The sequence below is a fragment of the Zingiber officinale genome, unplaced genomic scaffold (assembly GCF_018446385.1).
Source record: "Zingiber officinale cultivar Zhangliang unplaced genomic scaffold, Zo_v1.1 ctg222, whole genome shotgun sequence".
NCBI lineage: Eukaryota > Viridiplantae > Streptophyta > Magnoliopsida > Zingiberales > Zingiberaceae > Zingiber > Zingiber officinale.
This window is the reverse complement of record NW_024589898.1, coordinates 998,225-1,015,530: the sequence shown is the minus strand read 5'-3', so window position 1 is coordinate 1,015,530 and position 17,306 is coordinate 998,225. Positions and strand designations below refer to the sequence as shown.

The window sequence follows — 17,306 nt, the reverse complement described above, 5'->3', positions numbered from 1 at the left end:
AAAATTCAAGAGGCGTTATTGTCAGATATTAGAGCATTTGAGGAACCAAACGCATTAGCCACTTTGAATAGGTTAGTCGAGCTAGAGGGATCAAGTGTCCATATTGAACGGGTTCAATGTGCCAACAAAGCGCTTAGATTCGAATGATTGGTCAAACTCGTCTCAATTGACCCGTTGAACAAGGGCCCGTCTGCATATAAATTGACTAGACCAAATGAGTCTCATATATATATATATATATATATATATATAGAGAGAGAGAGAGAGAGAGAGAGAGAGAGAGAAATGTTATGTTGGGCGACGCTTTGTGTGTGATCGTGAGCGACGCACAGACGTGACACCGCCAGCTCGATTTCACTACAAATAAAATAATTCACAAAAGTTACTCTCTCCCTTTCTCGCCTTTGTTCAAAATTTCGACAGCGCTTATTACCAAAAATAAAATCTCCCTCGTCGCTCTCTCTCTCTCCCTCGCCATTCTCTCTCTCCCTCGCCATTCTCTCTCCCTTGCTCCCGGTCCCCTCCGGCGTCCGTCCTCCGGGCGACCTGATGCTTCCCCGGAAAGTTCAATATTTTTTGTCTAGCTCGCCGCTCGCCCCCTTCCCTCGATCCCTCCGTCGAAACTCGTCCCTTGCGCTCTCGCCCGGAAAGTTGCTCCGGCATCTTCAATCGCAGGTCTACTGTGAGATCCTACCACCTCACTCCAATTTAATTTCTTAATCCATACCGTTATTACCTTGTGAAATCGATATAAAAATAGCTGTAATAATTGTATAAAGATGCACCGCGGCTTTTCTCCCATTTCTAATCGTTGCATCAACTACTACGACTGATGAAACCGTGCTTGTAGGATATGACTTGGATTGGTTGTGGTAGAAGGTCGGAAGGACTTATGTTACGACCTGGATGGTTGACGGCTCTAACAACCACCTGCTCTCCGGTGGACTTTCATTTTGCTGCTACAAGGTGTAGCAGCTTCATGGGGAGGAAGCTGCTACAACCTGTAGCAGTTAACTGTGCATGAAGTTGCCACACCTTGTAGCAGCTACCTTGATATTTTCTAGCAGAGATTAACGTACTCGGTACCCATAGTTTTCATATTGTCTTTATCAACCCGATTCAAAAATTATTCTTAAAAAAATTTCCACTGCTTCAGTGCCTTTCCTGTTACAGATTGATTGGAATTCTCTCTCCTTCACTCCCTCCGTCTCCCTCGTCTTCGTCGAAGGTCATCCGGCTAACCACTTGGGCCCCTGCCGGGAAAGTGAAAGGTCGGCTGCACCAACCGCCTGCTCTCCGGTGGACTTTCATTTTGCTGCTACAAGGTGTAGCAGCTTCATGGGGAGGAAGCTGCTATAACGTGTAGCAGTTAAGCACGAGCCCAAACAAATCTGACTGAGAAAGCTACTTAGAAGAAAACGAGGCAGGGGTCATTAATTATTCCAGGTATGTATAGTCATATGGGTGATGGGTCTGCTCTGAGTGGTCATTCTAGGGTCGATGCCTGCTCTGAGTGGTCATTCAATAGAGCCTCAAAGATTTATGCTACGATTATAAATTTTTAGAGCATCTGCAACGGGCGTTAATGCCTAAGCATTAACGCCGATGTGACACTTTTTTTTTGCTTCTGCAGAGATATGTGGCGTTTTTTTATTTACTGTAGCATTAACGCGTTCAAACTTATGAACGCGTTAATGCTGTAGATGACAAAAAAAATAATTAAAAAATACACAATAACGCTTCACGTGATAAGCTAATTAAGTAGCTAGGACCCTAACATCCTACAACGTGGAGTAGAGGTGAGTTATGCGTGGATATTTTGCTGCTACAACGTGTAGCAGCTAATTGAAATGTATACTGGTACAATGTAAAACATTTACTTGATAGGTCATAATGTCATATCATTTTACCTTTAGTCTCTAATCTTATGCTACCATATTCGTTGTGGGCATGAATATTAAGGGTAGTTGGTTCTGTTGGCGCTATACTTTAATCCTCACAAAGGACACTACATATAATAAGACATTTTAGACCATTCAATGCAGAAAATCCAGCTACTACATCACTGGTACTAAGCTGAAAATCCTTAGTATTTAAATTACTTATATAAATTTATATAATCTTGGTTGTGTTAGGTTATTATATTTCTTTGGATAAACATAATCATTTAAACATAAAACTAATAAAAATGTAAATAAAATTACTAATATATATATATATATAAATTTTGATGAAAAAATTATATAATAAATTAAATAAAAAAATAATAAGTAAATTAAAAATCTTCAAACTTACAAAAAAATTAAAAAAATATACATTAAATAAAATCGAACAAAAAGGAAAAATAAGGATACAACTGTCATTTGACAGTGAAAGAGACGACGGAAGAGGGGTGCGCTGTGAAAGCGGGAGGGGGCAAAATCAATCCACTTCATCATCCAACTGGCGGTCTGAAAAAGTAAGATTCGGATTTCCTTTCACTAACCGTGGTTTATGACAGATATTGCTTGTCACACCTCCCATAACTGACAGGTACGAGTGATCATTTATGGATGTGACGGATGAATGGAAAGATGTCGTAGGTCACCTATACTCTATTTGATAAGTCTGCATACAAATGTATTTATTAGTTACTTCAGCATTAACAACGGCTACATCTTCTTGGATCTCACAAAATAGGATTAGTTCCTACACGTTGTAGCAGCTAATTCAAATTAACTGCCACACGATGTGGCAGCCAATTCAAAGTAACTGCTACACGAGGTGACATCCAATCCGTACAAACTGCTACAAAGTGTAGGAGAGGCTTTTAATCTCGGCTTGGCCGAGTATTGCACCCCAGACGTCATGCCGGTAACAACTCATGTGCTAGCCACTAGACCGTCCTGTGGGGACAAGGAGCACCTCCTTACAAGCTGATGATATTGCAACATTGTACCGTTGAAGCTACTACAACATGTAGCAGCTTGTGGCTAACTATAAACAAATACATAAAACGTAAAGATGGCCAAAAATGAGATCCAAAGTCAACATTTAGATTGAGGGACTACAAATATTGTTCAGCGTAGACGAGGAAGGCTTGGAGTCTATAGTTAGGTTTCATAATAACATAAGACAAACAATATCTTAACAAAGAGTTTATTCAAACATTAGTGTGTAATTCAGTCCCTTTATAGCAGTAACTAATGATACATTACAAAGACATAGGTATCGTCCTCCTTGGACACATATAGTTGTACTCTTTTTCTTCCGCCGAAAGAAAGCATCCGTATGGAGATGTGAGGCAGAGCTTCACAAAGAGTGATATTTTACTCATTATTTTGAATTGCGGCCTCCTCTAATGCCCCATTGACTTGGGACAGTTTACGTCGTAGCTGCACAATTTCTGTTTGGTTCTTTTTCTCTCGAAAAAGGGCAGCTTCTAACTCCTTCCTCGCCTGGTCCCGTTGTTCTGTGAGATTCTTAAGATAGCCACAAACTACATGATGTTCCATGGATAAACTGAGATACCTGTCACGAATATGTTGGAAAAATCGAGATTCAAAATAAATAAAGATATTTATAAAGAACAACACGATGAAATAATACAAACATGGAAGCATACGAATCCAGTGATACAGATGATCTTTCTGGTGAAAAAGAGGCACAGCTTGAATCCTCTTCTAAAGGGGGGTGTTTAACCCCACCCATAGTAGGTTTCGTCTTTCTGCTAAATATAGACATGATCATGAAAGAGATGTAAATGGAGACCAAATGCAAGACAAGATGGATGAGTCTATCCAGTGAATCGCGTAATTATAGGAAAAAGCCCCTACCAAACCCTACCGCTTCTTATACAGAAGTCAAACGGACGCGTCTTTTCAAGTAAATGGGCCATTGAAACTCTCACTACATCCCATTACGAGCTGGAAAAAGATAGGACTATCTTATATATAGTAAATACAAGGATTAATGAACCCTCGGGTATGAATTCCTACCATACATGTATTGTCTAACGGCTCCTGCAACAGGTCACATCTAAAAATATTTAAATCATACAATTAATTAGATATATGTTCCGTACCCACTATCTAGCTACGCCAACATTCAGAATTTTATGCTACAAGGACAGATAACACAACAAAAGGATAGCAATTTAACATGTAGCAGTTAATGGCGATAAGCTGCTACACGGGGTTGCAGATTATTTGGATTAACTGTCACACCGTTTAGCATTAACTCTATTTTATACTTTATGATCTAGCTGCTACAACATCTAGCAACTACTGCAATAACTAGGACCACAAATGTACTAGCTAGGGGTGATTAAATTTTTTTCACATTTTTTTTCCATTTAACCTAGTATTAATATTTTTATCAGCTGTAGATGTGGTGCTACAAGTTGGACTAGCCAGCTTCACAAGACATTTAAAACTTAAATTGTTACACCCCATTTAATTTAACTATAATTATAGAGACATAGCGAATCAAAGACGCTGCTTTTGTGAAAGTAATAATTTTATAGAGACACACCAAATAAATAATTGTAACATACCACATCAAGATCCATTCATCCGTCACGTTCATGGAATGACCACTCATAGATGTTTTTATGAAAACTATGACAACTCATAACTGTCATAAATCTTGACTAATGAAGACTCACAAAATGGGGTTTGTCAGAAGCACAGTTTGTGGCCGCTTCATGGCAAGGCAACTATTCCCATACCGAATAGAAAGTGACTCTGATTTTCTATATAACACCGGCAGGGAAGCTGCTTACATGACCATCTGATTCCAAGATGAGTAGTTCAACTTGGATTTACGTCATTTTCACGACACCACCATCCTCTTTTCTTTCATTGCAACTAGGCAACATATTCAAGTGTTTCTTTCATGCAGTAACGAGGCTCCATATGATTCTTGTGACGATGAACTTCTCCCAACCTTGACCAAATAACGTGGATAAGCTATGGCGGTCTATCATCGCCCAACACCCTTGTCTTCGCAATGAAGACCCTTAGAGTTCACTGAGGAAATCATAATGGAGTAACCCTACGAATCGTGCTTCCACGACCTTCTCCCACTTCTCCCACCGGCAAGGAATTTTAGTTTTGCGAACACCACTATCAAAGGATCACCGTTCGTTCCTACGTTATGGCCTGTAAGGGAGTGGTCTGACTTTTGTACAATCTTCCGTTTGTGCACCACAACCCCTCAGTCATTCCCTTAGGAATTCTATTTGATTTACATATACATTATGGCGTCGGCGAGTTTACAGTTACTATGGAATATCTGTAGCAGCTACTAATTAATGTATTAGTCCAATTATATTTCATTGGCATGTCGGGATATGTTTAATGGGTAAAATAAAATGGATTCATTATTCTATATCATTGTCAATAACTAGGAACATGGTATTGGTAAATCTGGTGCACGTCGTAGCAGCTACAATATTATAGCTGGTACACCAAAGTAGCAACGGGCGGGGTCTGTGATATGGTAATATTCACAAGGAGTTGATATTGTTCATGTAATAAATTTAATATTGTAAATAAAGCTAATAACGTAACACAAACAAGACTCTCTTGTAATTTGATGTTGCATATATTAGCAGCTTACCGACAGTCAACTGCCACACTTTGTAGCAGCTAGTATTTGTTTACTTCTATCTGGCTTATCATCATCCCCTTTTCCCAGGTGTAATAAAATATAAGTTATAAACAATTTAAGCTGCGACATGGTGTAGCAGCTTTTGTACATTAATTGTAGGCAGGAATTCAATACATGGTGTAGCAGCTTTAGTACATTAATTGCAGGCAAGAATTCAATACATGGTGTAGCAGCTTTTGTGCAACAAGTCCTCGAAAAGAGTCGACCTTTTGACTCGTCAATAACATGCGCTGGGTTTGTCTATAATTACTCACGTAAGCTAATTTATAGGTTTAACGTAGTCATGTATCGTATTGGTGTTATATCTTGTTATTCTAGTACTGAGTAGAAACTACATTATGTAGCATCTACTGCAATATGATTATAGACACCGGATAACCATAGTTTTGCACTTGTAGCTGAACCTTTGTTTCCATATTACACATTAATTGCAACCGAAGGGGTCGGTCATATAAAATAATACTTTTGTCAATAAACAGGTGTAAAGTGATAAAAATTTCAGTAGCTTATCAAGATTAGCTGCTACACTAAGTAGCAGTTAGTGCGGATCAGCTGCTACAGCTTATAGCAATATATCTTAATTGTATCTGCTGCACTTTGTAGCAGCTACCTAGGATTATCTGCTACAACGTGTAGCAATTATGTTAGTGTTATACTTTATGATGTATCTACTATCACACGCGGTCACTAGTGAATTGCATGCCTAAAACGTTGTCGTAGCAACTGCTGAGTAGAAGTATTTCACATTTTTTTTTCAACTTATTATACATATCAACATTGTAGCAGTTTTTTCTCCTCCATTCCATAAACCGCATAAATGGCAACCTGATGGGGTGGTAAAAATTTAGTATAATTTATCACGCTACATTTGTAAAGTTATCTCCTACAAATTACAGCAGCATCTCATTAGTAGATGCAACAATCTGTAGCAGTTATTGCGGGTAAGCATCTTCAAAAATTTTAAGCTGCTCACGATTAGCATCAACAAGTTGTAGTATCTACTTCCTATCAAAAAAATATACAATTGTCTTTTGCCATATTTAATATACATATCTTTAGCTGCTATACAATGTATTATCTTCGCAAGGCATTGACAGTAGTATTACAAATAAATTACCACCACGAAGCCTAAATTTTTTACTCTAATCAGTTTCACACTGCGTTTACAATCAGATTATCAATACCTTTATACCCCCACCTTGTTATTAATCCAGTGTTTGCTATTAAAAATTTTATGACCAACATGAAAATTAAATTCTCTCATTCCATCTTGTCCAAAATTTGTTGGCCTTCGATACATTAAACTCTCAGCCAGGGGCGTAGCTACCGTGGGGCGCGGGGGGGGGGGGGGTCGCCCCCTCTCAGATTTGAAGAAAAAAAATTAATATGATTAAAAATAAAATAAAAATCATTTTTTTATAAATCTAAAAGTATCTGGACTTTTATGAAAAATTCCAATCAAAAGTCAAAACCTGCAAGCATCGTGTTTTAATCTCTCTCGTTTGTCCAAAAAATTATTTCTCTATTTCTCTTGTTTTTTTCTCTCCGCCGACCGCTGCTGAAGCTTTTTATTTTTCCCTTTTCACGGTTTTTTCTCTATCAGCGAAGCCTCTTCCCACATAATCTTATTTTTTTTCCTCTTCCATTTTATTCTTCCTCCACTATTACCCTTTCCTTTTTCCTCTATCCCATGTTCTTCTTCCTCCCCTAATTCTCATCTTATTTTTCCCTAATTTTAATTTTGCCCTCAAAATCCTTCGTCGCACATTGCCATTGCCATCCACGTCATTCTCGGCCTATCATCGCACGCCGCTGCTAACGCCGTTATCGTTTGCTATCAACACTGTCATCATTGCTTCGCCGCTATCACTGCTATTGTTTGCTGACAATACTACCGACGCTCCACAATAAATGTCTTTTGATTGAGGTAAAATTTTCTTACTTGATTTCTTTCGATTACGAATTTAAGTATTGACAAAAATATGTAGTGTTAATTTTGCATATATTCATGTTTTTGTTTGTTATTCAAGTATGTTAAATGTTTACATATATTGAGGTAATAAGTACATTTGATGTTTGATTTGTTATATGAATGTGAGGAATGCCATTAATGATCATTCAAAAATTTGATCAATTGAATCATATTATTTATTCCATTAATAGACTTATCATATAATTTACACCAATATTTTATAATAACAACATGCATATAAAACGAATCATCTTTATGATAAGAATTAAAATTAGATAGTCATATAACTAGAAAAATATGTTTTTATAATGTAAACATTTGACTTTATATCTCTACCAATATGTGTGAAAAATAAGGGATCATTAACTCTCTATCAATTTCGTTTATTATTTATTTTTGAATATAAATTGTTGAAAACAAATAGTCATTAATTAGATTATTATGTTTCTAAAATATTATGTTGATGATAAATTAGGTGAAATAACAATGTTGAGGTATTTTAAGAAAATACGAGATGAACCTACTTCAAACAAGTCATCTCCCCCTCCACCACCTCCTCCTCCTCCACCAGCTCCTCTTGATGCTGACTCAAATGAGTATCCTAGTGATCCTGGGCTAAGAAAGAACATTCTTGAGTATAATGTTAATGAAAGGGAGATTGTTCGACGTTACTATTTACAAAAAGGTCATTTTCAACCTAAAAATCATGAATTTCCTTGACGTTCTTGTCCCAAAGAGAAACGAAGATTTCGAGCTATATGGTTTAGTCTTCATCCTAATTGGCTAGAATACAGCATTGCAAAAGATGCGGCTTTTTATCTTTATTGCTATTTATTCAAAGCGGATTATGGTGGTCAAAGTGGTGGTGATTCTTTTGTTACTGAGGGATTTAAAAATTGGAGAAAGAAAGAAAAATTTAATGAACATGTTGGAAATCAGAGTAGCATTCACAATAGGTGCATGATGGCGGCTTATGATTTAATGAATCAAAAACAACATATTGAAACTTGTTTAGTCAAGTAGCTATCCATTATCGTGTTTGTTTGATAGCATCAATTGATTGCATAAGATTTCTTGTGTGTCAAGGATTAGCATTTCGTGGTCATGATGAATCAACAAACTCACTCAATCATGGTAATTTTTTTGAATTGTTAAGATTTCTTGCTGACCATAATGAGGATATCAATAGAGTTGCACTAGACAATGCTCCCTCAAATCTCAAATTGACATCGCCTGATATTCAGAAAGATATTATCAGATCCATTGCTTATTTAACCACTAATTCTATTCTTGGAGATCTCGGTGATGAATTATTTATTATATTGGTTGATGATGCTCGTGATATATCTGTTAAAGAACAAATGACAGTTGCTTTACGGTTTGTAGATGAAAGGGGAAATATTGTTGAGCGCTTTCTAGGCATTGTACATGTAAGCAACACTACTGTCTTATCACTTAAAACTGCTATTGATTCTTTATTGTGCCAACATGGATTATCTATATCTAATTTGCGGGGGCAATGATAAGATAGAGTTAGCAATATGAGAGGAGAATTCAATGACTTAAAAAGCTTAATTATGATGGAGAACCCTTCTACTTATTATGTTCATTGTTTTGCTCATCAACTGCAACTTACACTTGTAGCTGTTGCTAAAAATCATATAAGAATTTCTACTTTTTTTGATGTGGTTGCACAATTGAACAATATTGTTGGAGCGTCATGCAAGCGAAGAGATATACTTCGTGAGAAACAATTTGAAAAAGTTATTAAAGGAATTTGCAATGGTGATATCTTCATTGGACAAGGTATGAATCAAGAGATGACATTAAAAAGAGCTGGGAGCACACGTTGGGGTTCACATTATAATACATTGTTAAGTTTGATACATTTGTATCCTTCAATTATTGATGTCCTTTTATTTGTTGAAGAGGAGGGAAAAGATCACAAGCAAAGGGCACAAGCAAATAATCTGTTAGAATTGATTGGAAAATATGAATTTATATTTCAGATGCACTTAATGAAGAATATCTTGGGAGTCACGAATGATTTGTCGCAAGCTTTACAAAGAAAAGATCAAGACATTGTAAATGCCATGATTCTTGTAAAATCAAGCAAACATCAACTGCAAACTATGAGAGATGATGGTTGGGATTTGTTACTGAATGAAGTTTCTTTATTTTGTGTTAAGTATGAGGTAGTCACCCCGCACATGGAAGACTTGTTCGTCTTTCATGGGAGGTCACGACGAAATATTGAAGGAAGGACAAATCTTCACTATTATCGTGTTGAAACGTTTTATGAAGTGATAGATTTGCAACTTCAGGAGTTGAACAGTCGCTTTAACGAGGTGAACACGGAGTTGTTGTTGTGTATGAGTTGTTTTGATCCATCAAATTCATTCTCTGCTAATGATAAGAGAAAATTATTTCAGTTTGCTCAGTTTTATCCATCCGATTTTTCTCCAATGGAGTTAATGCATCTTGAGCCCCAACTTGATAACTTTATTTTTGATATGTGGAGTAGCAATCAATTCTCTGAGGTTGTGGGGATTAGTCAGCTTGCTAAAAGGCTGGTTCAATTGAAAAAACATCATCTGTATCCTTTGGTATATTTACTTTTGAAGTTAGCATTGCTATTACCTGTTGCAACTACAACTGTAGAGAGAGTGTTTTCAGCAATGAAAATAATCAAAACCTCACTTCAAAATCGGTTGGGAGATGATATGGTAAATGATTGTTTGATACCATATATTGAGCGAGATGTGTTTGATACCATTGATAATGAAGCTATTATTCAACATTTTCAAAATATAAAATCTCGAAGAGTGATATTGTAAAAAACATATGAAGTTCATATATAACTTTTATTATACATTTTCTGTGTTGTATTATTTTTTTAATTTGTTGAATTCGCCCCCTCTAATTGAAAATCCTGACTACGCCACTGCTCTCAGCGTATCGCATCACAAAAATTGCACAATCTAGCCTGCAAGATAGAGTTAATATCACACTGTCAATAACATAATTAGTAGCAAAGGATTGGACATGAATCAAATTTATGATTAAGCATATCTACTTACGATTTAACTTGTGTTGGCCCCGAGATCGTAGAAACCTCAAATTTTCTCGACATTAAGGAATCTAGCCCTGGATACCACATTTCGTAGTAAGGTGGGTCTATATTTTTAAAAATATCAACCTGCACGAGTTTGAAGTTTGTAACCAATGCACACATACATCCATTACAATATGATTTACTCAACATGAAAGTTACTTACAAACTTTTGAAACTTAGATGTGTATAGTTGTGAGGATCCAAGTGAGTTGTAATGCAAATATTGAGCTTCTTGGAGGTCTATGATCAGTAGGTGCCAGTGATCATCTACATTATTTAATGGACAGAATATATACCTGAGTGGTTTGTCGGTGTCAGTGCTTGCTGCTAGGCCAAATGCCTCATATGATATCATTGCAAACAAATCCTGTGTATGCAGACAAACATTGTTGGAGGCATATATTGAAAATAAAAACTAGATAGGAGTAGTTGTTGTCATCCTTACATCAAAACCAACAGGACAAAATATAGATGGCCAATAAGGGATGCCGGAAGTTTTGACTTCCTCTGCAATTATTGTAAAATATGCATTTATGCAATCACCATCTCTGTAGCCAGTCCAATCAAAGATACCCATGAAAGATGCCAAACCCAATGATATAGTTCCATTGGACTATATTGGTTTTGTCGTAACCCTACAAAAAAAATAAAAAGAAAATCTTTACATTAATTTTGTTTACGTCACCCCTCCCAATAGCTGCTACACTTAAAGCAGTTACCTAAATTATATGTGTTATATAAACTTTAATATCAGGTGCAGCAGTAGATTTGCTTAAACACAATGAAATGTTTGATTCACTATTAATTAAGCAAAACCACTTCCAAGATAAATAACCTTGTGTTCACAATCAAATGTTATATAACTCAAGAAACTTCCAACTCACGTTAGCTGCCTCAGTTTCAACAACGTCTTTGTCACAACAGCATCTTTATTTTTCTTAAAATATGACTTCGATTGCTGAAACACAATATATAGGCAAGGTTTCAACGTGAGTATTCAAATGTGAATTAAGAGTAATAGAAGACACATTTAACCAACCTAACCCGTACCTTAAGTATTTTGGATTTAAGTTGGGTAAGAGTAGACAAATTTTCATTCGATGAAGATGTGGCAGCTACATCAGTGGATGGTACATGACCTTCTTGTACTTTAACAGGAGCCTCCCCAACTGCCTCTCCTTTGCCCTTGGCCTTCTCTTGTTGGTTGCTACTCGGAAAACCTAGAGGTTCCACTGTACAAAAATTTTGTACAAAGGTCTGAACCTTTTCCTAGCTACCATGTGTTCTTTTAAATTAAATTTTGGATCGCCTGCGGAACTTAACACGTTTGATCCAAAACTTAATCTATTTGTTCTTTTAGGTTTTGACTTGGATCTCATGCGGAACTTAACACGTTCGACCCAAGTCTCCTTAAGTTATTAATTCCATTAAATATTAATTTCCATAAAAGGTTCCCAGTACTGACGTGGCGAGGCACATGGCCTTCTTGGATATGGGAGCAACCACCACCGACTAGACAAAACCTTTAATAGAAAGCTAATATTTAATTTCCTAAAATAACTTTAGGTTAACCAAAGAGAACAATCAAATCACAAGGAAAAGAAAGAAAAACAAAAGAACACAACATCGAAAAATATATTCGAAATACTAGAACGTAAGCCTCTTGTATTTGGTATTATTTCCATAAATAACTAGCATGATGCGGAAATAAAAATTACTAGTTATACCTTGTAGAAAAACCTCTTGATCTTCTACCGTATTCCTCTTCTAACCTCGGACGTTGTGTGGGCAACGATCTACCGAGATGAGAAACCACCAACCACCTTCTTCTCCTCCAAGCAAGGTTCGGCCACAAAGGAAGAACTTCACCAAAGAAGAAAACCAAAATACTAACCAAGCTCCAAGAGATGCTAGCTTTCTCTCCTTCTTCTTCTTCTTCTCCAAGTAGTATCTGGCCACCACAAGAGCTCCAAGGAAGGGAGAGAGGTTCGGCCACCACAAGAGGAAGAGAAGGAGAGGATGGCCGGCCACACCAAGGAACAAAAGAGGGAGAGAAAATAATAGAGGTTGTGTCTCATGAAGGCACCCTCACCCCTTCTTTTATATTCCTTGGCCTAGGCAAATTAGGAAATTTAATTACAATAAAATTTCCTCAATTTCCTTGACATGATTTAATTTAGAAAAATAAAATAAATTTTCCAAATCAATCTTCAATGCCCGGCCACATCATTGGAGAACAAATTGGACAAGTTTTAATCAACAATTAAAACTTCCTAATTTGTTTCCGAAAATTTTAAAAAATAAAATTTCTCTTTAAAATCTCTTCATGGTTGATAAAAGGAAATTTCTATAATTTTAATTTTATCAACATGTGAATAATTTTTAAAGAGAAAATAAAACATCTCTCCAATCTACAAATAAGGAAAGAGATCTAATCTCTTTCTTTAATCTTTTGTAGATCTTTTACAAGAGAGATATTTTAATTTTAATTCTCTTTAATAAATTATTTCTTCCACATAATAAAAATTAAAATTAAAATCCCTTTTAAATCTAATTTGGCCGGCCCCCACTAGCTTGGGTTCAAGCTAGGGCCACCCAATATTATACCTAGGCCGGCCCTAGCTTGTTCCCAAGCTAGCTTGGCCGGCCCCTATTGGGTGGGTTTAGAAGGTGAGTATAGGTGGGTATAGAACTCTATAAATAAGAGGCTACGATAGGGACCGAGAGGAGGAATTGGTTTTGGTCTCCCGATAAAATTAAGCATCCCGTGTTCGCCCCGAACACACAACTTAATTTTATCAATGATAATTCATTCCACTAGAGAACTATCATTGAACTACCGCACCAATCCCAAATTATATTTTTGGGCTCCTTCTTATTATGAGTGTGTTAGTCTCCCTGTGTTTAAGATATCGAATGTCCACTAATTAAGTGAGTTACTGACAACTCATTTAATTAATATCTAAGTCCAAGAGTAGTACCACTCAACCTTATTGTCATGTCGGACTAAGTCCACCTGCAGGGTTTAGCATGACAATCCTTATGAGCTCCTCTTGGGGACATTATCAACCTAGTATCTCTAGGACACAGTTTCCTTCTATAATCAACAACACACACTATAAGTGATACCATTTCCCAACTTATCGGGCTTATTGATTCATCGAACTAAACCTCACCCATTGATAAATTAAAGAAATAAATATCAAATATATGTGCTTGTTATTATATCAGGATTAAGAGCACACACTTCTATAATAACCGAGGTCTTTGTTTCTTTATAAAGTCAGTATAAAAGAAACGACCTCAAATGGTCCTACTCAATACACACTAAGTGTACTAGTATAATTATACAGTCAAGATAAACTGATACCTAATTACACTACGACCTTCTAATGGTTTGTTCCTTTCCATTTTGGTCGTGAGCTACTGTTTATAATTTATAAGGTACTGATAATATCATCTTCTGTATGTGACACCACATACTATATTATCTTCAATATAAATTAATTGAACAACTACAACTAAATGTAGAAAATTTGACCAAATGTGATTCTTTATTCATTATGAATGTTTACAAAGCTTAGGCTTTCAGTATACACTCCAACAATCTCCCACTTATACTAATGACTAAACTGCCATACATCTGATTCCCATTCCCTCCACATGCCGATCGAAAGCTTTCGCCAGAAGGGCCTTAGTGAAAGGATCTGCCAGGTTATCTGCTGATGCAATCTTGGCGATGACAACTTCTCCTCGCTTCACGATATCTCGTATCAGGTGGTACTTGCGCTCTATATGTTTACTTGCCTTATGAGCTCGTGGTTCCTTCGAGTTTGCAACTGCACCACTATTATCACAATAAATTGTGATAATTTTGGGCAAACCAGGAATCACATCTAAGTCCATTAGAAAGTTCCTGAGCCATACTGCTTCTTTAGCTGCCTCAGAGGCTGCTACATACTCAGCTTGAATCCGGAACGCATTTCTGCTTAACACTCCTCCATGAAATGGCTCCACCTCCTAAAGTAAACACATAGCCTGATGTAGACTTACTGTTATCCCTATCTGATTGGAAATCTGAATCCGTGTAACCCACAGGGAGCAGATCGTCTGCTTGGTAAACTAGCATATAATCTCTAGTCCTTCTCAGGTACTTCAATATATGCTTTACCGCAGTCCAATGTCCTTGTCCAGGGTTACTCTGATATCTGCTGACCATGCCCACGACAAAACAGATATCAGGTCTCGTACATAGCATTGCATACATTAGGCTTCCTACAGCCGAAGCATAAGGAACTGCTTTCATGTCCTCTATCTCTTTTGATGTCTTTGGAGACATCTCTTTACATAGAGCTACTCCATGTCTAAAAGGTAAGAAACCTTTCTTGGAATCCTGCATGCTAAAACGAGCAAGGATTATATCTATATATGAAGCTTGGGATAGACACAACATTCTTTTCTTACGATCCCTTATAACTTTGATCCCAAGAATGTGCGCACATTCTCCTAAGTCCTTCATATCAAATTGTTTGGACAACCATACCCTTACGTCTGATAATACCTTGACATTGTTGCCAATTAACAAAATATCATCTACGTATAGTACAAGAAATACCACCACGTTTCCGTTACACTTCTTATATACACAAGACTCATCCGGACTTTGAATAAATCCATATGACTGAATTACTTCATTAAATCGGATGTTCCAAGACCTTGAAGCTTGCTTTAGTCCATAAATGGACCGATTGAGCTTGCACACTAGATGCTTTTTACCTTTTTCAATGAACCCTTCTGGTTGCTTCATATGGATGTTCTCTTCAAGACTTCCATTAAGGAAAGCTGTCTTGACATCCATTTGCCAAATCTCATAATCCATATGAGCAGCAATGGATAAGAGTATCCGGATAGACTTAAGCATGACTACCGGTGAAAAGGTCTCCTCATAATCGATTCCCTCTTTTTGAGTGTACCCTTTTGCAACAAGCCTAGCTTTGAAGGTTTCTACCTTCCCGTCTGTCCCTCTTTTCCTTTTGTAGATCCACTTGCATCCAACGGCTTTTACACCATCAAGTGGTTCTACAAGCTCTCAAACCTTATTAGAGTACATGGACTCTAATTCAGAATTCATTGCCTTTTGCCAAGATGCTGCATCTATATCTTGGAGTGCTTCGTCATATGACCTGGGATCAAGTTCATGTTTACCCGGGATCAAGTCCGAAGACTCTCCCAAAAACATGAATCTTTCAGTGCCTCACAACCCTCCCACCACGACGAGGCATTCGTGGTTGTGTATCATGTGTGACACGTGTTGCGGTCTCTTGTGGTACTTCATCTTGTCTTGTTGGTACTGAAGTAGACATGTCCTCTCTAAGTTCTTCTAAAACAACTTTACTCTGGGCTTGTGATCCATTATATAGTCTTCTTCTAAAAGCGGGCATTGGTGCTAACAATGACCTTCGGTCTTTAGGACTATAAAATAAACCACCTTTCGTTCTTTTGGGATATCCTACAAACACGCGAACTTCATGCGAGATTCTAACTTATCATCTGAGAGTCATATGTGCTGGACTACCCAAATCTGAATATGTCTTGGGTTTTCACCCATTCCACAATTCTATGGGAGTAGAAGAAACTGATTTAGAAGGTACTAAGTTCGGAACATATCTGCTGTTTCCGAGCATATCCCCAAAACGAATTTGGTAATCTGAATAACTCATCATCGATCTAACCATCTCCATAAGAGTCATATTCCTTCGTTCGCTACACCATTCATTGGGGTGTTCCAGGTGCGAACAATTGGGATTGAATCACCTTCGATAAGTAATTCCTAAACTCTCCTAAGAGGTATTCGCCACCATGATCAGACCGTAGTGTCTTGATACTTTTACCTAGTCGTTTCTCCACATCAGCCTTGTATTCTTTGAACTTATCAAAGCACTCGGACTTGCGGCGCATTAGGTAAATGTATCCATATATTGAATAATCATCTATGAAAGAGACAAAATATTCAAAACCACCTCTTGCCTGGACAGACATAGGACCACACAAATCAGAGTGAACCAATTCTAACACTTCTTTGGCTCTATACCCCTTGGCCTTGAACGACCTCTTGGTCATTTTACCTTCCAAGCAAGATTCACAAGTTGGAAAATTTTCCAACTCTAATGAACTCAAAAGTCCATCGGCTATAAGCCTCTGAATCCTACTTAAGTTAATATGACCAAGCCTTAGATGCCAAAGATATGCTTGGTTCATTTCCGAAGGTTCTTTTCTCTTATTAGAGTTAGAAGATGAGTTATAAATTTCCATGTTTTGCTTTGTGGAAGAAATTGGATTTAAAGTATACAAATTGTCAACTAATGCACGAGCGGATAATCACTTTATTTCTTTTAATAACTACATCGTTCTTGAAAGAAACCGAATATCCATCTATAAGCAGTTTAGAAACTGAAATTAAATTCTTTCTAAAAGCTGGTACATAAAGACAATTTCTTAAAACCAAATTTCTATTTCTACTAAAGACAAGTAGACGTCTCAACAGATGCCACCTTAGTAGCATTGCCC

The 17,306-nt window shown here is 37.1% G+C and overlaps 2 protein-coding genes across 2 annotated transcripts; both read left to right on the top strand.

The window, feature by feature from the left end:
* The first annotated feature begins 8,110 nt into the window (after nucleotides 1-8,110).
* LOC122036841 lies at nucleotides 8,111-9,147 on the top strand. The gene is made up of 3 exons (XM_042596260.1): nucleotides 8,111-8,309; nucleotides 8,412-8,580; nucleotides 8,781-9,147. The coding sequence occupies exons 1-3, from the start codon at nucleotides 8,111-8,113 to the stop codon at nucleotides 9,145-9,147; spliced, it is 735 nt and encodes a 244-aa protein (XP_042452194.1).
* Nucleotides 9,148-9,204: 57 nt separating this feature from the next.
* Nucleotides 9,205-10,461, top strand: LOC122036840. Its single transcript, XM_042596259.1, has one exon. It carries the CDS (start codon nucleotides 9,205-9,207, stop codon nucleotides 10,459-10,461), a length of 1,257 nt encoding a protein of 418 aa, XP_042452193.1.
* The last annotated feature ends 6,845 nt before the right edge of the window (nucleotides 10,462-17,306 follow it).